Source organism: Columba livia, chromosome 2, assembly GCF_036013475.1.
Source record: "Columba livia isolate bColLiv1 breed racing homer chromosome 2, bColLiv1.pat.W.v2, whole genome shotgun sequence".
NCBI classification, from domain to species: domain Eukaryota; kingdom Metazoa; phylum Chordata; class Aves; order Columbiformes; family Columbidae; genus Columba; species Columba livia.
In genome coordinates this window covers 44301537-44325659 of record NC_088603.1, presented here as the reverse complement: position 1 = coordinate 44325659, position 24123 = coordinate 44301537, and the positions used below count along the sequence as shown (strand labels likewise).

The window sequence follows — 24123 nt, the reverse complement described above, 5'->3', positions numbered from 1 at the left end:
TGTGGTAAACTAATAGAATTGCTGATGTTGACTTAATGACTAGTAGCAACCTTTTAGGTGCTCTTTAGAATGCTTAAAATTCACAAATGTACCTTAATTGCTGGTAATCAAAATGTGCGTTCCATCTCTATAGTTATTAATGTCACCAAAGTAATCCTTCTGAAATGTGAAAGAAAAACTGCTACTCAGAAGAGCCCATAGAATAACATCTGCTTCTGAGCAACGTTTAATCACTAAAACTAATGACATTCCTTGCAGTCATAGTAATATTGTGTAGGAATAATTTCCCACAAAATGTTTTTATAAGCTGTGTTCTTAATGCTACATTTTGTGGTTTAAAATACAACAGTGTGCTTCTTGCTTGGCTGAATGGCAGCCAGTTGCCATCCAAGCTTTACGGACTAGAGTTGGACCAAGGGTTGGACTTGATGATCTCTGAGGTATTTTCCAACCCAGTCGATTCTGTGATTCTGTGAAGATTTACTTGGAACTTGCAGGCTCCTTCCTTTTGCTTCTCTAATTTTTGGTTCTGGATCTCTGGAAGCAATTTGGGGTGCGGGGAGCAACAACCTTGGCAGCCACTCTGTGCATTTTCTCAGTGGTTTTACCTCAAGATGCCCACACTGTGCTCCCCTTGAGTTGTCTTTGATAGGAAATGGTAAGTCTCAGTAAGTGACTATTGGTCGGATATGGTTAATATAGCAGTTAGATTAGCAAATGCTCAAGAAAAGAGCTCATGGTGGGGGAACCTAGCACTTGTACTTTGGTACTAACCTTATATCAGTAGCAAATGTCCTAACACCTGTAGAGTATCCACAGGGAGCTCGAACTCAACAGGCAAAGAAGAAAATCTGTCATTATCTTCTGTAGTTGACCCTGATCCCTGGACATCTCCCTCCAGTGGCAAAATGACCAGTGCCAGACTGGTACTGATCATTTGGCAGAGAATATATAGGCCACTCACTCTGATTTGTGGGGAGAAGTAGAGCTCATTGATGGAGTTTGTCTGAGTCATGTTCTTTCGCTTGAGTATTTATTATAGCAGCCAGCTCTCACTGAAAAGCTTTAACTTCTCACCTAAAGACTTGCAGAGTAGCTCCATGAAACACGCTTGAGATAGCTGACACTATCAGAGGAATTTAATTTTCCTCCAGTGTTTTACTACTTTGGTTTGTTTGTAAATCTTCCACAGGGAAAAGAACCTGAAGTTTATGTTGATTTGGAAGGGAGAAGTGTTCTCCTCTTCAGATCTTAAGCAACACGGAAGGATTCTTGGAATAACTTGCAAATTTTGGGAGGATAACAGGAAGAATATTTTTTTCTTCTAACAGCTATAAAATATGAAGTTGTCCAAGTGAAGCTGAATATCTCAGGGTATTGATTTAGATTAAATGCATTCTCTAGTTTAGAAAATCCAATATTGTCTGTCTGCTAAAACATTCTCTGGCAAGATTTGAACTTTTTGTCCTAGTCCATCCCCATGGACATAAGAATTTTTTCTGTAATTCCTCTCCCACACCCCCTTCAGCTTCCTCCTCCCCACTCCCAGTTTTATTTCTGTCATTCGCTAACTCATTTGTCAGGTGAGGAGAAAGACAGACTGGAATAGGGGTCATAAAGAAGTGAGGTAAGGAATCTGCCTGAGGTAGCAAAGGGAAGCATCTCATCTGTTTTGATCTGAAGTAGGTGAGCTGTTTTGCTGAGATTTTGGAGGTGTTCTCGAGGATCCTGCCAAAACTGCTGGATTCTCTCTGCTAACTAGCATGTGTTGCAAGGGCTGTGAATGTCTCTCTGGTGTCTTTCTGTTTGTCCAATGTAAGAAGTGGAGTTCCACAGAAACTCACACTGGACAGTCAGGTTGTCCTTGGGAGTGTTTTGCATTCAGATGAACTGGCTGCATAAAGTCCCAGAGAACATTGACAAATACAGATGTCATATGCTCTTCGGTATTTGAAGATAGACCTGTTACGCATATTCTGTCTTTTGTTCTTCTGAACAGAGAGATACTTTTGTAAAACAGGTAATTAGGTCAGCTCATTTTCTTCCTGAGATTCTGCCTCTTCTAAAGCATTGGAGGAAAGGAGGAGCTTCCTGCTGTATATCTGAGTTGCAACAGACTGAGAATTTCTTGGGACGGTAGCTAACTTTTCCTCCTCTGCTACTGGAAGGAATGTTGAAGGCTTCCAGACCGGTCAACAAAGAGAGACCCCGCTCCCCTCTTTTCCTCCCTTCCCCAAATCCAACAATCTTATTATGCAGACTTAGAAAATACCAAATCTGATTACTGTAGCTGTGCAACTAGCAGCAGGGGAGCCTGGAGGTGTGACTGTTAAGCTACTGGGTGGTAGACCAATGAGGAAGAAGTCTGTAGTCTGTTAAATGATTAATCAATGTTGTCTTCACAAAATAAAATGATACTGTGTTATAAGGATCAGCAGCGAGTGCAGCAAGTATCCAAGTTAGGGAATTTAAAGATATAAAATAGGAATTGAATGTGTAAAGAATGGAGCATAAGATCACGTTTAGTATATGAATAAATGAACTAGCCAGTTTGAAAAGTGCATAGCAGAAGTCGGTAAATAACAGTTGCGCCTGGGAGTGTAAATCTGTGCTGAGGTCCTTGGAGAGCTCACGGTCCCTGGAGGTGCTGATGGTGACCAGTGGAACAGCAGCAGCGTCAGTGGAAGCAGGAGACTGGAAAAAGCGGCTAAGAACAGGAAACAATGGAGCCAGACTGCCTCCTCCACACCTTGTTTTCTCCCGATTGTATTAGACGTGCCTTTTAGAATCAGGCTCAATGACACTTGCTCCTCTGTTCTGTAAGGTCTTCCTCACAAGGAACCACCCTGCGGACTGCATGACAAGGAGGCTGAGCAAAAAAAGCCAAAAAAAACCCCAAAGGAAACAATGAAGATATGTAGCAGCTGACTTTTCAGTTGTTCCCGTAACAGAGATTATGTAGATTCTTGGTTAGGCAAAAGAGCACAAAATAGTGGATGGGCGTGGGGGGAGCTTGTTTTCATTCTCCTTCAAGGGGAGAAATAAAATTGTGAAAGAATAGGCAAGGACTGAAAAGAAAAAGAAATGTGTCCTGGTGATTAGCTGCCATCCTGATTTTCAGAGGTAAAGTTCTGTTTGTTCCGTCACTTTTTGTGGCTCTGTCTGCAAATTACATGCCAAGTGAAAATTAACTTGCTCCTTTGAAGCTTCATTGATAGGATGTGTGTGTCTAAGCCTTAATAACTATTATATAAGAAGTCATTCCAATTTTACTGTTCATTGTTTGCTTCTTTAAAATAATTGAGGTCAAGCCAGTTGCTACCCTGAGGTGACAATAATGGAGAATTACGTGCTTATTCTCCGTAATGGGAGGGAAGCAGTAATCAAGAAAGGCAAATTGAAGTGGATGTCATTATCTGGTTCCATCTTTCCAAGATGCTTTCAGAGCATCTCACTTGGTGTTCTAGGATCCTTTTAAAAATATTTTTTTTCATTAGCATAGTAATGTTCACAGAGGCTACTTTGGGTCTTCATCCAGACTGAAGCTTTGTGGATAGAATTCCTTTATGTTTGCAGCTCAAGCAGGTTCTTTTTGGTCAAAAGCTCAGGTTTTATTTTAAGCAAAGTGTACAGATATGTTACCTGTGGAACTTAAGCATGTTTATGATTATCTAGTCTTGTACATGTTTACACTAGACACTTTAAAAGCTAAAATGTGAAATTATCCTTATAAGAGATTTGTGTTATATATTGCAGTACTTTTAGCAGGAACCTCTGTGTATAGCTTTTTCACTGTAGTTATATATTAAGCAGTAATTTTGCTTTCCTAGCTTGCATGCTATTGATAGAATCCCATTAAGAGATCTATGGATGTGACTTTATGGAAGAGAGAAGCCTATAAATCCTTACAAGAAAATTTATTTTGTCAAGTAGTAAAGTGCACATACCAAGTGACCTTGAGTAGTTTGAGAATGCTTTTCAGAAGTTAAGCCAAGGTAAAAGTTCTCTTGCTCTGCAGTGGTGAGGTATAAATGCTTAACTCAAAGCCAAAATGCATTAAACTGAAAAAAACCCCAACCAACCCAAACCACAAACCATCACACTTTTACTGCAGTTGTAGAAGTTACCTTAATTTGACAGGCTTCTCAGTTGGAGAGGTATACCTTTTGAGCTGTGATTAACAGTATTTACAATAGTCTTTTTTTCATGTGTGTTTGTGCTCTTTCCTTTTCTAGAATAAATAGTTTAAAGAGAGAAGGTTTCATGGGAACACTAAGTGGGAATTGTGAACTTGAGCTGAATTGGTAGCTAGTATGTCAAATTTGTGATTGGCGTGATTGCTTTAGTGACATTGGAATTCTAGGTATCTATGTCTTACATTTTGCTATATACTTGGTGCATGTGTCTATATATATATTATACTTTTACTTATATTGGTTGTCTGTTTTAAATTTTTATTTTTACAATATGTCAGTTTGTGGTGTTAATGAAATACAGGTCAAGATTGCAAGAGGAGTCCTTGCTCAAGGTCAGAATTGATTATTATACTAGGTTTACATGGCAACTGAATGCGTTGGGTTCACAGTGACTTAGAAGGTTTTTACTTTTTGTGTGTGCACTTTCTTCTGTCACTCATCCGCTTTTGCTTTTATGAAAAGCGATGTTTTATATTAAAGAAAATAATAAAAAAACCCAAACCTCTGTGGTATATGCTTCTGTAACAATAAGAACCAAGATCCTGACTCATAATCACGACTTATTCTAGGATGGTTTGAAAAGCTGTTCCCTCCTCATATCCTTTCCCAATATCATCTGAAATGTTTTTCTTTTGGTACTATTGTCTAAAAGCAAGAAACTAATAGTTCCAGAAAATGTATATGTGCTTGTGATATATACTGTGTTTGCATAAGACACTTATTTAAAAAAACAACCAACCAACCAAAAAACCCCCAGAAGTGAAGCAGCAAACTGGCTATTTCCCAGCCTTTGGAGACAGTAAACAAGGGCAGCTTGACTTAGGATTGGTAGGAAAGTGATCGGTGTTTTATTTCTGTTACTATTTAAATGTCTAAATCTTTTCCTGCAGAACTGTTTATTTTTACAGATGCTCTGTTTTTCATATAAGCATTGTGTTGTTTACTTTCCCATTTTTTAAATGATTGTTTTCAACTTGCATGCAGACAGTAATGGAAAGGATTTAAAAATAAAAATAATTGCATTAAATCTTTCAGAGAAATTGCCTAGAGATAAGTAGACAGACAATGTGCTGCTAGTGGTGGTGCAGAGAGAATACTACAGTAAAGAAAAAGAGTTATTAACTGATGGAGCTGAATGTCTTCTTGATGAATGGTTTCTAGCATGTCACAGAGGAGCTTGATGATACAGAATTTCTGTGGGTTCTCAGTGGTAAAAGGATGTTTTCCTTTTTATCTGGAGTGTTTTGGATTTTTTCATATACATGGGTAGGCGTATCTTAATACCTACTCTGAAAGGATTGAATATGTATGAAGATCAATACCAAAAAAGGGAAATTCCATATGTTAAAATTTAAATTGTTCATGTGTATATCAGATTGTGGCTGGGGAGGTGTGAAGAACCTTCCTCAGTTTTTATGTTCCAAAAGAAGGGTAGGAAGATCTGAAGTAATTAGTTATATAGAAAGTCAGGATTCGTGACAATACTTATTTTGTTGGCCAACTCCGCATGACCTGTATGACAAAGGGAGAGTGTCTGCTTGTCTGTTGAGGTAATTTGGGTGATGTTCATTCTTCATCTGCTTCAGGGAGCTTGAAATCACCGTGTCTTGGGAGATGCCCCTGAGACAGCTGTGGACTGGGTCATTTTGGAGATGGCTTAAAGCTGGTGTTTGCTTCGGGTTGTTGTGATGTGCTGTATTAGTTGGGTGAAATCCTGTATGATCACTAATTCTAGAAGGAAAGATGATCTGATTGTCATAATACTCAACTGGGTTGTGCAAACAGACTTAGGCCTGTTAGTCCCCAATTCTGGATAACAAGAGCATTTGCACTGTAAATAAAATGATGTCAAAAGCAGTCAGATACTCTTCCATTTAGGTGTGGCTGTTTGGTTTTCTTCCTTTGAAGTTTCTCTTTATCTTTGGTTTAGGACAAGAGAGTTTATTATTTATATTTAATAATGGTGAATCTCCTCTTTCTAGTTTCAGAAACAAATCAAAGCCCTAACTCAAAAATAACATTCAGGTTTTGTAAGATTATTTTTCTGCATGCAAAAGATTAATATATCATCTAATGTTTTAACAAGATATTGAATTACTGTATTTTTTCTTTTAGCACAGAAAATAGCACCTCAATTTTTCATTATTATTACTTAAATTAATTTTTAGCAGCTAATTTCAGCTTATTTGATGTGCGAAAGAATGTTATTCCTCTTTATTATGTCCAAAATACATTTCTTTCCAGTCCTAGGGTATCTCATAGCTTTTTCTGCCTGTCTTTCACATAGTGTATGAGTGACCCCAAGAACAGAAAAATTTCTACTTACCCATTTGTTTGGATCTTGTCACGTAACCGTTTGGGCCCGTACATCATGGTTGGAAGTGTATTCGCAACACGAAGATCCAGGAGGTGCAATTTCATCTGTGAAGGGGTAGTTAGTAGTTGCTGTGTCTGGGCTATGTGGAGGAAGCAATCAGCCAGGATTTTAAGATCAGGCAGGGAGAAGAGGAAGCAGGCAGCAACAGGAGCTGTGAATTTACTGTTTTGGAGGAAGCAGTAGAGAGCAGATGACCTACTGAGGAAAACATCAGAGATGATTCCCGTTACATTCAGTCTTCTGTGAGGGTGTCATTGGTGGCACGTTTCTTTGAGGGTAGTGTTACTCAGAATAGCTGTGTTGGGTTTGTGTGGCAAGGTTTTGGGAGCAGGGGGGCTACATGGGTGGCTTCTGTGAGAAGCTGCTAGAAGCTTCCTGGATGTCCAACAGAGCCAATGCCAGCCATGTCTGAGATGGGACCACCACTGGGCAAAACTGGGCCAATCAGTGACAGTGGTAGCGCTTCTGTGATAACATATTTAAGAAGGGGAAAAAACTCCTGTGTAACAGCAGCCAGAGAGAGGAGTGGAAATATGTGAGAGAAACAACCCTGCAGACGCTAAGGTCAGTGGAGGAGGGCAGGAGGTGCTCCAGGCACCGGAGCAGAGGTTCCCCAGCAGCCCATAGTGAGGCCGGCTCTTCCCTGCGTCCTGTGGAGGTCCACGGTGGAGCAGAGATCCACTGCAGCCCAGGGAGGACACCAAGCTGGAGCACGTGGATGCCCAAAGGAGGCTTTGACACTGTGGAAAGCTCACACTGGAGCAAGTTCCTGGCAGGACCTGTCCCCTGTGGAGAGGAGCCCAGACTGGAGCAGGTTTGCTGGCAAGACTTGTGACCCCATGGTGGGCCCAGGCTGGAGCAGTCTCTTCTTGGAGGACTGCACCCCATCAAAGGAACCCACGCTGGATTAGTTCATGAAGAACTGCAGTCTGTGGGAAGGACACACATTGGAGCAGTTCATGGAGGACTGTCTCCTATGGGAGGGAACCCCATACTGGAGCAGGAGAGGAGTATGAGGAGGCAGGAGCAGTAGAGACAATGTGTGATGAACTGATTGCAACACGCATTTCCCATCCCCCTGCACCACTTGGGAGGAGGAGGTAGAGCAATTGTGAGTGAGGTTGAGCCCAGGAAGAACGGAGTGGTCGAGGGAAGGTGCTGTAAGATTTGGTTTTATTTGTCATTATCCTACTCTGATTTTGATTCATAATAAATTAAAAATTAATTTCTCCAAGTTGAGTCTGTCCTGCCCATGATGGTAATTGGTGAGTGATCTCTCCCTGTCCTTATCTCAACCCACGAGCCTTTCTTCGTATTTCTTCCCGTCGTGTCCACTTGAGGAAGGAGAGTGATTGAGCGGCTTGTTGGACACCTGGTGTCCAGCCAGGTTCAACCCACGCAAGAATACAGACAATACCTGAGAGTTTCTGGCAGGCTAAAAGGCCTGAATCTCCTTCAAGGTTCAGGAACAGCTGTTTCCAGGGAACACATCATGTGGTCTGCTTGTTCTCCTGCCACAGCCTGGAGATGGAGAAAGGAACCAACTATGCGTATGAGCTGGTCCTTTCCTAGCCTGAGGTGAACATTTTGTAGTTAGTTAAATGCAGGCCTACTCTTGTTAGATATATGCATATAATTCCTTTTAATACATGTAGTCTTCATAGTTCTTCCATTTTTTCTATTTCATATCTAGCAGAGAGTTGTATTTCTGGAGTTTGAGTGCATTTGTGGGAACATGTGGTGTCTTTTCTATATTATGAGAAACTAACTATAGGTGAACAGGGGGTGCCAAAGCTGAAACAAGAGTGGAAAGAGAATTGGTGTGGAGATGGGGACAGGTAGTCTTTGCTGTTGTAAAAAGTAGAGAACTGCTACTTTGAGCTGTCTGTATTTGCAAATGGGGAGGATGGAGAGCTGAAAGGTACTAAAATAACCCTGTGTAAGAGCAAAGTCATTCAAAATTGAACAAGTTATTTCACTTTGGAAAAAAAGAAAGGTACAGTTTAACTTTCTCAAAATCAAAGCTTTGCATTCTAGTTTTGAAACCAACTTAGAGTGCTGATAAATCAAGTACTCTGCCTCTCCTCCCCCAGAGATAGCAAAAAGCAGACCCACGAGTCATGTAGAGGATAGTCCTATAGCTGCATGGCCTAGTGTCTGTCCCGTTAAGGGTTAATGTGTTTCAGGAGTTTCACCCGGGAAGGTTTGGTGCTTTTGTATTAGCTCCTCTTTGGTTTGCTCCATTTAGAACAAACCCACTTCAGCTCTTTTGAAATATTTTGTCAGTGGACTTGTTTAGAAAAATATATTGGCAAACATGTAAAAAAAGTTCAGTTATTTCAATAATACATGTTATTTCTTTCCCCTTTTTGCCACAGAATTGTTCTGTGACTCTCTAGATTAGGGGAGGTTCTTCCTTTTCGTTCTGTTCATTCAGCACCTTAAACGAAGTGGGTTTCGATCAGTGCTTGGGCAGTAAATGTTCAGCAAGTTCCAATACTTTGAATGCTGTACAGAAGTTGCCATTCCTGGTGTCTTCTGCTGCATCAGGTCTGTAGAACAGCTGATGGTATCACAACTATACTGTGAAATTAAGTAGCACAGAATGGATGAATCAAAAAGGCATCTTTATTTAGGTCAGCTAGAGACTTGAGGCAGTACCTCGTTTTGGATAAAGGGAGAATAAATAATAAGTTTTATTTCAATTTCTCCTAATCTAGGAAGAATATAGTTGATAAAAGCCTGTAAAGCTTTCGGGCAGGTGGTAACTGCAAGCATTTGGTTAATGCTCCAAATGCTTCCTAGGCTCTTGGATTAGTTTATCTTACGCTTTTTGTGAGCTGCAGAAGAATGTAGTTGTCCCTTACTAAGGAGGAGGGAAAAATGGAAATGTTTGAAGTTTTCAGAGTTTCATTTTGGATTTATTTCCCGTGGAAGCAAATATTTGGAAATATAAGCTGTTTCTAACAAAAAGAAAAAAAAAAACCAACAAGGAAGGTAGGAAAAGCGATCACTTAGAAATGAGAATAGAACATTTCTGTCGCTGTGAAGCATGAGAATGTCAGGTTTTTGACTTTGCACTCTTATTGGGGATGGGGAAAGGAGGGAAGCAGTTTTCTGTGTGAGATGGGAAAAGGAGGGAAGCAGTTTTCTGTGTGATTATATTGTGCACTCTTCAGAGAGAAGATAGTAATTTTTCTCCTAGCCATTCCTTCAATTTGCCTCCAGAAGCTCTTTTCCCAAGGGAGGAGTATTTGCGTGGGTGTCTGTCTGTGGTGCTCTAGTTTTGCTTTCAGCTTCGCAGGAACCCTCAGTTGCACGGTGTGTGCCTTCTCAAAGCGGGGCACTGCCTGGGGTTCTAGCAGCTCCCTAAAGCTTCGTGTCGTGGGTGTCTGTGTCATCTTCTGACCGATGTTGGTTTCTGTCAAAGGAATTAAAAATTGACTGTGGTTTCTACTGAAGCTTTGGCCTCTGTTGTAAATGTTGACTATTAAAAGGTCATTATTGTAACCTTCAGCAAGGCATTTAGCTAGATTTCCTTATGAACCTTGCAATAATAGCTTTTTACTTAATTGCACCTTCGACTCAGTTTCTTTTCTTGCTTTTCAAATTCGGTCAATGTCGATTTACAATAGCGTAAGGAGGCTGCAGGAAGCACACCATACTTTGAAAATATAATTAAGATAATTAAAAAATAATAAAGTTCATAATAATACATTTTTACAGTGTAATAGGTTGGACAAATGGAGCTTGAGTATTTGTTGCTTATGAAGTCTTCAGATTTTTTTTTTAAAGCTTTGGATACCTCAAGTATGAACCTATACGTTTTTACATTACGTTTTTTGCAAGGTAAGTGTAAGAAAAAAGGCTCGTCATGTGCATGTATAATTTCCTACGGACTGTAAAAACGGAGGGAGAAGTTGTAAACATCTTTCTTTTGGCTTTAGGAAGGATTTTGGAAACTTGCCAATTTGTTTAAAGAACAGCCTGCGCAAATAATGTTGTTTTTATCTGCTGTACAAGCATGCGTTTCATCTTCATCTGGATGGTCCAAAACTAGAAACAGATTAACTTGCTCCCTGACAGCTGGTATTCATATCTGATAGTAAATAAGCACTCTAAGTTACATCCTTTGCTAATGGCTGTAAACTTAAAATTTACCTTATTTTGTGAAAATAATTCATTGCTGGTGCTTGAGAAATGAAAAATGTCTGTTCTTGAACTGTGTTTAGATGTTTTATGTAGAAAAGAAGAAGGAGGGACAGCGTAGGTTCCTTGGGTGTCTCAGATCACATACAAAGGAAAGAAAATCTAAGCTGTAATTCATAATGGAGAAGGAAGTTGAGTTTTCATACTTTTCCTTACAAAGAGTTTCAGAAATTATGAGTCACACCATTAAACCTACTATGAACCTACTATTTTAAGAGATGATTTTATCTAACATAGTCTTGACATTTTTACAGGCCTTTGGTAGTCTCAAGCCCTTCGTTTTTGTAGGTAAGTATATGGTATATTTGGATCAGAACATTAACATCCATTTGTGGTAGTTCTTCACATTAGTCACTATCAACCCATAAGAATTTAACAACTACATAGTGTATCTACTATGACAGCAGATGTTTTTGGACCTTTACAGATAATGAGCCAAGTTGAGGGACAACAGAAGAATCTTGTACAAGCCATTGAAGCTCTCCCAGGTTCTGGACCCCTTTCTGCCTTGGATCAGGACTTGCTGCTTTTAAAAGCTACCTCTGCTGCCACCTTGAGCTGCCTTGGAGAATGCCTGACTCTCTTACAGCAGAGCATGCATCAAGTGGGCCAGCATCACAACAGGACAGTGCCATCAGGTGAGCGCAAGCTCTCTTGGGTGTTATTTTATGTGCCTCGGGGGTTTTGATTATGATGCTGAAGCAGGCAAATTAACCATTCCTCAGAGAGGCAAGTTGGGGTGAGCAGCTTGTAAGCTTCTGCAGCCTCAAGTGTCACAGCCTTTTCTTTGCCTAAAAAAAAATAGGCAAAATCTGTTGATGTCAGAGGAGTCCTAAGTGTTCTCAGGGAAAACAGGTTCTGAAGACAGCAAGACAAAAAAAGGGAAGGCGTGGAGAACAGACAGATAAACCTATGTTCTTGATGACAGTGCAGAACATGCTTGATTGGATTATGTATGTGTGTGGTGTTCTTTTTTTTTTTTTTTTTTGAGATTGAAATCACAATACAGATTCGTTTGATAACAGTACATGTAATATTATGTAATGTTATAGTGAAAATTATATTTCTAGCTTTCTACATGGAAGGATGTAGAAGAAGATTTATTCCAGTCTGTGATGTGATTTTCTTTAAATTTGGAAAGACTTCTACATGCTGCAATTGAAAAAAACACCAAAAACCAAAACTGTGTCTAATTTTTATGAGCCTAAAATGTCAAACAGTGTGATCCTGCATTGAAGTCTGCAGGCTTGAGCCTCTCAGTGCCCGCATAGCTCAGTTTTTTCAGTTCACCCAGTTCATGTCTCTGTCCATAATGTCGGAAGTTGGACCTTCAGCTTTTTGAAATACTGGTCAGTGTTTTTCCATACACAAACTGCACTACCAAGTCTAAGAGCAGGAGCAGGACTTGATATAAGAGGAGAAGCAACAACAAAACTCTGGATATGGAGATGGCTTTTTGTGTTTTCTTCAGGTGCTTCAACAACATCCCCCCCAACTTTTCCTTACAGTAGGTTTACTATAGGGCAGGACATGCCCTCAGGGCTGGTGAGACATCTAGGTAGGGAGCCTTCTGAAGAATTCCCTTTGTGGGGAGATTAGAAATTAGAGAGGATCAGCTGAGAAGTAGGTAAATGATGTGAAAAAGGTTCCTGGAAAAAACTGTGTCAAAACTTTGACACCTATACTAGGGTATTTCATGACTTTGCCACATTGAAATTCTAATATATTTAATAAAGGAACAGAAATGAACAAAAAATCTTTCTTATTTTCTGTATTCTGGTTTCCTTGTTGAAAATGAAAAAAAACCCCACCCTTGCACATATTGATATAGTAAGGATAAAGTGTGTTTAATTGAATTTTTGATATAATTTAATTTCAAAAGAGAATGGTTTGGTACAAAGATGAAAATCATCCTTCAAAGAAAAGTGACTTTTAGTTTCAAAGTCCCTGAAGGTTGTTTTTCATGTCCGTTTGATCTAAGTGAACTATCAGAGATAGAGGATGTGAGTTTGTATATGTCCTTATATCTCTTTCCAAATAATCTTCCATTAAACCAGTGTCTGTATTTTGACACTGATTTTTGAGGGTCTGTGAACAAGAACAGAGAAAAGCAAGCATAACATTAGTAACTGCTGAAAGTGACTTCCATATTTTCTGGAAAAAAGTGGACAGCCATGACTATAAAGTACATAATAACATTTAATAAGTGTTTTTGTTTGTTCCTTCTAAGACTTTAAACTTGTACTGGAATCCTTTCAGGAATCAAAATTCTGTAGCAGTGGTTCACACCAGCATCTTCAGTATAATTGTTAGAACTTGAATGCAAACAGTTAGTTCTTCAGTTTGTAGGTGTGCTTTTTCTTTGGTATGTAATTAAAAGAAATTAAAAAAAAAAGAAGGAAAAGAAAAAATAGAGGTTGTAAAAGCCGATGAAATATTTAGTCTTCTCTCCCTGACTAAAGTGTCTGTGAAATGATTTTCCCCCCTTTTTTTTCCCCAGGACTTGTTATGAAACACAGTTGCCTGAAAGAACCTGGCCTTGAAAGTCTTTGATTGCTGATTTTCCTGTGCACTTAATCTTGTCCAGGCGTACTTTGATAGACTTAACGTTTCTGCTGAGTTGGTAGAGCGTTAAGTAATCCTCTAGTAAACTCTAATTCTGAGAGATGATATGTTTCATTTTTATCCTGTGTCCTCCAGGTGAATTTTTAAAATTTCATACCTGGAAGATGCAACAAAAGATGACCTAACCTGTCACCTGTTGTTACTGTCAGATGGAAATGACTCTTGTTACTTTAAAAGCCGTATATTCCTCCGATAGAAAGTCGCAAACCTTTCCCATGAGATGTGGTGGCCCTGTGTAATTTATTGCCAGATGTTTCCATCCCAGTGCTGTCTCGTTACCCACTGCATTGTGGGGCAGGATCCCCAGAATTTTGTAGAGAGAGACAAGATAGGAATTTGATAACTTATTTTCTTGCTTCTAGCCTACAGTTCATGAGAGCATTCCAGTCCAGCAGCACAGTCTTGGGAGTGTGAGAAATAATCAATGGCTTAGCTTTAGTGATCTGAACCTACCCTTGAGTTTACCTTCCTTCAGCATCAAAAGCTCTCACTATTATGCCATAAAGAGAGAGAACTGCCTGAAAAGTAGATACGTATCTACTTTCTCTGCTTTCTCTGTGCATTTTGTGTGAATGTGTCCTTGAACTCTTTATAGCTGATTATTTAAGGATTGCTGACTTGTCTGTGCAATGTAGACCTTGCAATCTTACTGCTTTTAAAGCAAGTAGCTGAGATTTTCTGACCTAGTACTTACGGAATGCACTTGTGAAGATTATAGCTAAATAGCAGCTATTTTAAACAGACTGACAGACCTTTATATCTTTAAACAGAAAAAAAATATTCTCCTTTCTTTTGATGTAAATATTATTATGTTTTTTTTCCAGTAATGTGAGTGGAAAGAAAGCAGCTTGCCATTCAGTTTAGTGGAATCTTATCCAGAATTGTGTAGGTCTTGACTTCAAATATTTTATGGCATCCTTTGTCATGGAATAGTATAAGGATGACATGATTTTTCGCCATCATTTTCATGTTTCTCACAAATTGTCAGTCTTCCCTATAAGCAGACATGAAGATTAAACTGAAGCCTTCAGTCTTGTCTTGAAGGATAGTCAATACATGTTTTATTTGCTTCAAGGGAGGGTTTTTGTGATTATCTCTTTGTTAGTGCTTAATTTTGGAAGTGCATCAACAAGAACATCAGTGAAACAAAATCCAGTCTGTGTTTCTACTTTTGAGTCAAAATAATGTCAGATTCATTTCTAGCTGTCATTATTGAAGGTCTATGCATTGATCACTGGCTAATCTCTTTGTAATATTTTTCCTTCATTGAAAAATGTGCTGGAGACTATTACTAGCTGAAAGTGGTGGTTATGTATAGCGTGAGTCATGGATGAGGAATAGCATCTATACAAGCTTCTTTGGGTTTTGGAATTTTGCTCTTTTTGTAGGAGACAGAAAATTGTCAAGGATTTTCCTATTGGCCAAGGAGGCAACGCTTAGGTACATATAAAGTATTTGCTAATCAGCATTATGTGCCCTGTGACAAGCTTGAGTTCATTTAGCATGCAGACAAGAAACAGGTGCCTTTTAAAATAAAAATGTGGAGAGGAAACTTTTGGCTTCACTTCAAACTTTAAAACTTTTAGTGTTATTTTTTCTGCCTTTGGCAGAAGTGTCTCTGGTATCTAGTATCTAAAGCCTATTGACTGCTATGGTTGACATAATTCCCCCTCAAACTGCAAACAGGGCAAACTTGAATGTTTATTTTAAAGTAGCTTTACCAGCTTACACTTTGTTTTAAGTCTGTTTTTTTAAATTGTAGTGTTTTGGCAGACAGAATCCTGTCTTGTAGTAGCAGCCTGCACAGATAAATCCGTTCTTTTAGCCTGTGTTCACAGTAGTCGTTTTTTTACTGAATAAAGCATCTCCCTGATAGGAATTCCCCCCTATATTTTTCTGTTTCTCACTTGCCCACTTTTCCAAAGTGTAAAATGGAATGTTTCTTTTGTTCTGAGTATTTTTTTAAAAAACAAAAACCAAGCATATTCTCACTGTGGGTTTTCTGATGTTCATTTGAATGTGCAGATGCTGCTTATTTTGGCTTCCGTGGCAGTGAAGGTGTTTATGGAGTTGGGGGTGGACTTGAACTTTATTTTAGCAGATTCTCTGTTGCCTCCTTTTTGGAGAAAATAAATGGACAGGAAAGATAAACCCTAGATGCTTTCAATTTGGTGACAAATGGCAACCAGGGCTTCTCCTGTGGCTGAGATGGCAGGAGGAGAGAAAGATGAGCAGAGTCCTCCTCCTTCTTACTTAACCCCTTCTATTCCTTCCCTCCCCAAATGCTTAAGAGCTGGGAAAGGTGAGGAAACAAGACAGGGGAGAACATGTTCTTTGTAACTGATGTAATACATTAAATTCGTCATGGTCAGTCAGGTCTCCCTTGAATACATAATCACTAGACTTGTTTCTGTTGAGAATAACTGAAACAATTTGCAGCTCTATCTAAATGCTAATATGTTATTCCTTATATGTTGGTCTTTCTTTGGAAGATAATGTTATTTTCTAGTCCCCAGACAGCATTAGCATATACAACGTTGTCTTTCTCATCTGGAAAGCAGATATGCAGCTGCCTCTCGCTGTTGCTGGTTCAGCCCGCTGTGCGATTCAGTGGAGTGACAAAACTGTTGCATCCATCCCTGGCAGGGGAAGGAATCCAGATCTAATCTTGGTCTCTTCTCAAGGCCCACACTTGCATTATTGAGGGAATATTTGTTAAGAGGATAGTTACAGTATGTTGCAAGAGTTTTATTAATAGATGTTAGCTTACAATCGTACCAGGAAAGAATGTATGCGGTATTTTTCAGTCTCTAAACCGAGACCAGAGGACTTACAAATAGAAAGGTTTTTTATTGTACAATTGAGGTGGGTGTTAAGCATATTTCATGCATCAATTATAATGCAAAAATGTAGTTTAAAGTTACATCAGGTATCTATAAAATCAGAATAAAACCAAGAAAATTTTCCACATTGCTTAACTGAAAAATCTCCTGTAAACCTTCTCTTTGGGGAGAATTTCCCTCCCTCCTGCTGTGTGCACCTGTGAAAGAGAAACGTGTTTCTCCTTAGGGGATTTGTGTGGGTTACAAATGATTGCACAATCTAAAATAGATGGGATGTTGCGAACTGTAGCTTTGCTATAGGGAAATACTTATGTAGAATCACAGAATGATTTAGGTTGCAAGAGACTCTCAAGATCATCAAGTCCAACCATTAACCCAACTCAGGCACTAAACCATGTCCCTAAGAACCACATCACATGTTGTAGGGATGGTGACTCCACCACCTCCCTGGGCAGCCTGCGCCTTAGTGGATTTGTCTGCTGCCTGTTCATCACAGCGGAAACAGATATTGAGGGGAAGTGGGAAAGAAGCTCATTATTGGATATTTTCTATAAGAACTCTCATTTTGTGTGTACATATGCACTGAGCTTCAAAGGAATCAGGTCTGGGTTTTCACTGCTGGAATCAGAGAACCAACACTGTGCAGGTAGAGATCTGGCTGATTGTGTAGTTGGTGCATCCTTTACCTTTTGCATAGCTTACTACAGATGTTTTACTTTACAGAAACAGATGTTTTGCTTTAATTAGAGTAGTGCTTTGCATAGTCTTAAAGCAAATAGCAAAATAGCTGTGTAGCTGTGAATGCTTTTATATATTTTGTGACTGCCTTTCTGGAGAATTTCTTTAGAATTATGAAATATATCAAAATAAGAATTGAATTTGCCTTTTTGTTAGCTGTCTTTGGCTATGACTGAGAGCAAAGCAAAAATTTGGCGTAAAAACAGTAACAGTTATTTCCTCCTATTCTTACCCAACTCTGAAGGTAAACTAACTTTCTCAAAATATGTTTAGCTTTCATATCTTTTTTTTGTTCTTAAAGTCTTGAACAGGAATTAATTAGTGATATTAAATTTTGTGTGCCATGAAGTGGAAAAGATGGCAACTCCATTAGAGTGAATTAGGTTATTTACAGATGGCCATTTAGTCTGTGGAGAGTAATTCCAATAAAATAATTTGATATGAGACAGAGAACAACTACCTGGACTATTTTGTGGTAAAAGTAATTTCTGTACTAGTGCAGATGAGGATGTTTTGGATGTACAACTGATAATGTGGGTGAAGTAGATGGCGTGTTGTTGTGTCCTCTGAGTTTATATAGTGATTATATTCTGATTTTAGTTGATTTTAAGATTATTTCTGATGAGTTCTCTCCTCAGACTTTGCTTTTGCCTGAAAAGTAGGCTGCTATATTAGGTATACGGCAACTCCCTTGGGATGATATGAGAATGCTGACATCTCAGTATAAGATTTGTAGATTAAAGATCATCAGAGTTCCCTAATGGCACTTTGAAACTAGGTGTGGAAATTTTTCAGCTTGTTCAGAGAACTGACTTCTTATTTATTTAGGTTTCTGTGATTTATGGCTGATATCTTTTACTGCGTGTGTCTCTTTTGCAAAATAGTCAAGTTCCAGGCAGACAGAATTTAACAAAACAATTTTTCTCAGACACAGAGGTGTTGAGGAAACAGATGCGCTTTATCCTTTAGACCTTAATTTGTGCATCCTATTGGTGTTGGCAAGGTCATAACGTGTTGTTAAGGTCTGTTTAAAAATTGATTAAGCTGACAGGATTTGTTGTTCTGTAGGGGTAGCATTGCCCTTGGGACAGGTGGAAAAACATGCTCATGTAGTTCTAATAGTTTCTGTAAGAGAGTCATTAAAATGTTTGGAGAAAGATGAAGTAATTAGTCTTTCTACGGTGTGTTTGTATTGAACAGGAAAAGGAATACAGTGTTTTAGAAAATGTGCAAGTGAAGGTTAAGTAAATGTACCCACTTAAAAATTTCCCCTGAAGCAAGGTTTTTATTGAAGTGGGAGCTTTTTCCTGTGCTTATTTACAGAAATTAGATTTTAAAAATATATATTAATTTTAAAAAAAGATTTTTTACAGTGAAGGCCAAATAGGTTGTGTGCGCAGAGAGAAAATGGATAGCCAAAGCAAATTACTGGATTACTTATTTTCAAAGATTGGCATAAAGAGAAGTCAGTTCATTTTTTTTCCATTTATTTTTTTTAGTCTCTCTGTAATAGGAAAATAGCAGTAATAATCCAATATTCTGCTGTTTCACAGGGAGAAACAGAAAAATAGATTGAGGTTTGTTATTGCAAAGTAACAAAGAGCGAGAAGCATAGGCATGCTCCGTGAAGCTCTTTGTGGCTATTCAAAAATGAAACAAATTGATTTTAACTTCTTGGTTTTTTCCTCTTTGAAATCTGTACTAATTAACATCAAAAAGACTAGACATTTACAAACATTTTACACATTCCCTCCAAGGAACCAAGATTTCTGTTCAAAATTTTTGAATTTAGTTCCATTTTTCATGCCGACAATAAGCTTCCTTCCTCCCATGCGGAGTGAGATTCTGTTTTGCATCTGCCAAAACTATCTTCAGGTTATCCTCCGAGTCAGAGCTTGTTTTGAGGGATCTGGGTTTATCCTTTGTTCCCAGCAGCGAGTTGCTTAAGACCTGAGGAGCCAGCAAAGAGATATTATCACTACAGTCGCTGTGCTCTTCATTCCATGCTGTATGCACCAGTACCAGGTGCTGATTTAACTCCATCGTTGGAATGGGGCAGATGTGGGCTTCCTGATGTGCAGAACCAATCCAAGAAAATGACCTTTTGTTTGATACTTGCATTTTCTCTCACATGGTTCACATAACGTGACTGGGACTTATCTACTGGCACAGTCCTCAAAGTCATTGGAATGCAAAAAGCTTTGCAGTGTGTGGCCTGACAGCAAAGCCACAGAGATGTTCTTCCTTTGGCAATAAGAAATGTGAGTAATTGTGTGAAATATATATATATTAAAAAAAAAAAAAGTTGGCTTTTTTTCCCAGCTTTTTTATTCAGATCTTTGAAAATAATTTTATACATAACTATTTACTTATTCTTTCTTCAGTAAAAGGTGGTGCCACAAAATCATGCCAACCAAATAGGCCTGAAGATTTATCATGTGATCATAGCTTGGTGCCATTTTAGATGAGAGGAATGTTCTGTAATTATTTTATCCTTAGGATTTGGTAAGAGGTCAGCTATAGGATTCATAGCCCATTTTAAAAATATTGTTTTTATTAATATGATAGTACACAGCATTATCTCACCAGATCAAACCATTTACTTTAATTAGGAGGCAACCTCTGGTAACTGCTGGTGATATTAAGATGAGAAATTGCATGTTCTTTAATGTACTTTGTGTTGATCTGGATGTCTTAAAAAGTTGTCAGTGATGAGAGAAGGAGATCCTCCCTGTGGCACTAATTGTATTTTCATATACAAATTATGGTAATGACTGAAGAGCTGCAATTTTCTTATCCATATCTTTGCATTTTATAGGAGCATGTAATTAATAGCTGCAATTTAAGCCCTATGCTGAGGGCTACTGATTTGAATGTTGATACTATGTTTTAGAACAGTAAGGGAGAAACAACGATGCCATCATGTTAGCTGATCATTCGTTCTGTTTTGGCATCCTTAAATACTGGCCCATCCTGGAAATCAGGTGCCCCCAGAAATAAGGGTTGTATTGATGTCTAGTTCTGTTTGATTTATATTTAATGTGTGTCTTTCTAATGAGACTTCTTCTAAACTGTGATCTTGGGACCAGTAAAGCATTTTAGCACTTAATCTAGAGAGAGCTTTTAATAGTACAGACAGAAATAAAATAGAGCTGCTAAGCTTAAAACTCTTATTTCAGGCAGAGGAAGTGGAGGGTTGGGAGCCTGTTACTTAAACTAGTCTTTGGAGTGGGGTCTGATGCAAAAGTGAATTGACACATTCAAAACCCGCCTGGACATGTTCCTGTGCGACCTCACCTAGGCGTTCCTGCTCCAGCAGGGGGATTGGACTAGATGATCTTTTGAGGTCCCTTCCAATCCCAAACATACTGTGATAAGTCACCCTTCTGGTATGGATCCATATGTATAAGATGTGGCAAACATCTGGACAGCATCAAGAATGTTTACTGGGATAACTTCATAACTGTTAAAATACTGGGTAGAGAATAATTGTTTAATTTCCAAGGTGTGCCTTTCAATGATCTTTATTTATAATTGTTTGTATGATTGTATGATCTTTACATATATTTCTATCTAGTGGTAGGAGTAATATTTTAAAATACATGTTGTATCATTGACTTTTTAAAAAAGATACTTATCACATATAAGTTGGCATAGAAGATACTAGAGCATTTTTGTTACTAAAGTAAAAGTGCATGGAAGCAGATAAAAGGTATAAGCTCTTTTGTATCAGTAGAATGGTGGAGATGAATGGAAGAAATCTGTAATCTGTCTCTTGTAAGTTGACACCCATTTTCTGCTTCAGAAGGTATCCTGGGATGGGCTGGGCCCAAGTCGCACTCCACAGAGCAACTGAAAAATGGTGCTCTCAGCTCCTTATCGTCTGCCAGTGCCAATATTACATGGGCAATAGTTCCATCTGCAGCCCAGGATGGACAGGCAGTACAACCAAATACAGAGGTAAGCATGCTGGGTCTCTGTAGGCCATTTCTGTTGTATCTGCGACTTGACATTGGTTAGATGCAAACCATGTATGATGGTGGATGCTAAGCTTAATTACTTATTGTACTTTTTTCCTTATAGTACCTGATTTGTTTGAAATTAGTTCTGAAAATGCTAAGTTTAATGCAGAAGCGCACTCTGAAAACTAGAAAAATACATTGACAATATTACTGTGTGCTTTTGCTTCTCTGAGGTGCTTAGGACAAAGGCGGCAGCCTGTGGCAGGCATACAGTCTCTTTTCTAGTTGTAAAAGCAATTAACAGACTGTCAGTACGCATTTCTGCCTTCTGGTGAGAGAAAAAAATTGTTGTTTTTGTTTTTGTTTTAATGCTGGTTTGAGATAGGAGACACTAGGACCACAACATTTGCTTGCTACCTGTTCTTCCATGTTGGTCTTTGCTGTTGGGTGTCTCTTGAGTATAGAACACTATTCTTTGAGTTGAAAAACTATATGGTTTTGTGAACCCTTTTCCTTTTAAGTGATTATGGGCAGAACTTATCCACATCATCCTGCACCAGCCCGTTGATTTGTGCTTTTGTGGCGTTTACTTGGCAAAGGGCATTTCTGAAGCATCGACTCTTTGAAGAGGCTCAGAGCTGCGTATCGGGCATCTCGTGCGCTGAAAGTCTCTCACCATGCCAGACTTGTCCAGCTTCTTCTGTCTGCTTCAGTTACCAGTGCTGCCCAGCAGGACAACACTTCACTCTGAGACTCCACAGACTCTGGGGCACCTGGAGCACGTGAGACCTGCAGAACTGGGAAAAGAGAGCTGAAGAAGCCTTTTTCTATGAGTGAATGCTCTTTGGCAATTGGAATGGCTTAAATTAAATTATATTGCCTTTAACAAAACGTGTAATGGCTTGGGACGTCAATAAACCTGCTTGTTTTTCCAGTTCTTTCGTAGTATCTTCAATTGAGTGTAATTCAAATAATCCAAGGCTAAACCATTTTTTAAAAATTATTATTTTAATTTTTTTATTAATATTGTGTTGCTTTGATCCTCTTCCAGATCTGTCCTTGGAAAGTAATTTCAAATTCTGTTACTCCTAGTGTCTATTAATCACAGTGTTTAAATTACCTGTAATTGCTTTTTATTAGGAAATTGTGTAATCTCTTTTTCAGATAAGCCAACTGCACTTCTTGTAGTGTGTTTTCAAGACAAGAGGCTATTTAAGAATGTTATTTTGAGAGTTACTACCCTGCTCACTGATACACTGCGATTTGTTTCATTATTTTTTTTAATAATTTTTGATTCTTGACCAGATGGAATGTGGAAGCATGGTCTTTACAGCAAGAACACAAAGAGCAGCAGCTGGTTCAACTCATCTCAGGGTATCATTTTGCCATTGAGTTGAGGCATATATGACTTATTTAAAACTACCTTTTTAAATTTTTTGTTTTAAGTCCAATCCCCTCCCCTTTGCTTGCTGATCAGAGATACTGGGTTGTGTGTGTGGCTTGAGGTACTGCTTTGCTCATGGAACTCACAATTTATTGAGAAGGGGGTACCCTTGAAAAGGTGGATGTAAGCAAGGGAGCATCATGCTGTTTGCAGTAGGGAATCCTCAGTGCTTCGTGGGCAGTTGTCCTGAAACCAGCAGCCTGCATTTGGAGGCCCTGGGGCACTAGCCTTTAAAAAAGAGATAAGAAGGAAAAAAAAAGGGAAAGAGAAAAAAAAAAAAAAAGAGAATAAATAAGATTTTTTCATTATAAAAAGCTCAGCTGAAGATGGTGTTTTTGGCAGAAACAGTAAGTGGAAGTTTGTGGACTGGTGGAGAAACAAGAAGCAGCTGGACTCACATGTGTAGTTTTGTTATGGTAGTACAGTTTATTAAGCAGGGTTCAGGGTTTGCCCAGAGAAAGTGGCCTGAATCGCGGTTTATTCCTGGAAGCTCTTTCCAAACCTGCATCTTCACTTCCACCAAGTTCTTGCATGCTTCATGTTATCTGAGATTGATACTGTTGGCTCGCAATTTGAAGTGCTTTTTTAAGTGGAACCAATATATTTTTCCATTTTGATAACTGATCAAGCTATTGGTGCTGTATTAGAAGGCTGAAGCAGGAAACCTGAATTATGGAAGAGATAAACAGTTGCATGTAACATAAGCTGGAGCTTTTGTGTTTTCATATTCATCCTCAGATCAAACAGGTTGCCCTGTTACAGAGGTTGAACCTCTTGGCTGCTGCGGTCACATCCTTTTCTTGGTGAAGTTTTCGTAGAGTGCTGCGGGTTCTGCCCAGCTTTCCAAGCTGAGCGAAGCATTGACCAGGAAGCTGGAGCTGCTTCTTGTTGTGACTAGAGAAAGGAGGGTGAGATAACAGGCTTTGAAGAAGATAAAAATCCTTTGAGCGACGTAACTCCGCCCTGGTGAGACCACATCTGGAATATTGTGTCCAGTTCTGGGCCCCTCAGTTCCAGAAGGACAGGGAACTGCTGGAGAGGGTCCAGCGTAGGGCAATGAAGATGATTAAGGGAGTGAAGCATCTCCCTTTTGAAGAAAGGCTGAGGGAGCTGGGGCTCTTTAGTTTGGAGAAGAGGAGACTAAGGGGGGACCTCATTAATGTTTATAAATATATAAAGGGTGAGTGCCATGAGGATGGAGCCAGGCTCTTCTCGGTGGCAAACAATGATAGGACAAGGGGTAATGGGATCAAGCTGGAACACAGGAGGTTCCGCTTAAATTTGAGAAAAAACTTCTTCTCAGTGAGGGTGCCAGAGCACTGGAACAGGCTGCCCAGGGAGGTTGTGGAGTCTCCTTCTCTGGAGACATTCAAAACCCACCTGGACGTGTTCCTGTGTGACCTCACCTAGGCGTTCCTGCTCCAGCAGGGGGATTGGACTAGATGATCTTTTGAGGTCCCTTCCAATCCCAAACATACTGTGATACTGTGATACTGTGAACTGTTATCCTGCTAAGGATGCTCTCTGAGCCAGTTAGTCACCCAGGAGACGATGTCTGTGTGCACCCCCCAAAGTTATCAAAGGTGTTTGACTTAACACACTTTAACAATTCTGTGTGCAGGATTTAAGCATATTTTTAAATATATTCTGGCTTTTTGTGTGTCTGAGGCAGGACGCTAGGTTTGGCACTGAGTAGCCAGTTCATTTTCAAAGGTATAAAGGCACTGAC

General features: G+C 39.1%; 1 protein-coding gene across 2 annotated transcripts in view; it reads left to right on the top strand.

The window, feature by feature from the left end:
- OSBPL10 (oxysterol binding protein like 10) overlaps window positions 1-24123 on the top strand; it is a 121448-nt gene that overhangs the window by 58871 nt on the left and 38454 nt on the right. For both annotated transcript variants that reach the window (XM_065051614.1, XM_065051615.1), the window contains exons 5-6: window positions 11210-11420; window positions 20794-20948. In XM_065051614.1, coding sequence (XP_064907686.1) covers window positions 11210-11420; window positions 20794-20948 — 366 coding nt within the window. The remainder of the gene's footprint in view (window positions 1-11209; window positions 11421-20793; window positions 20949-24123) is intronic.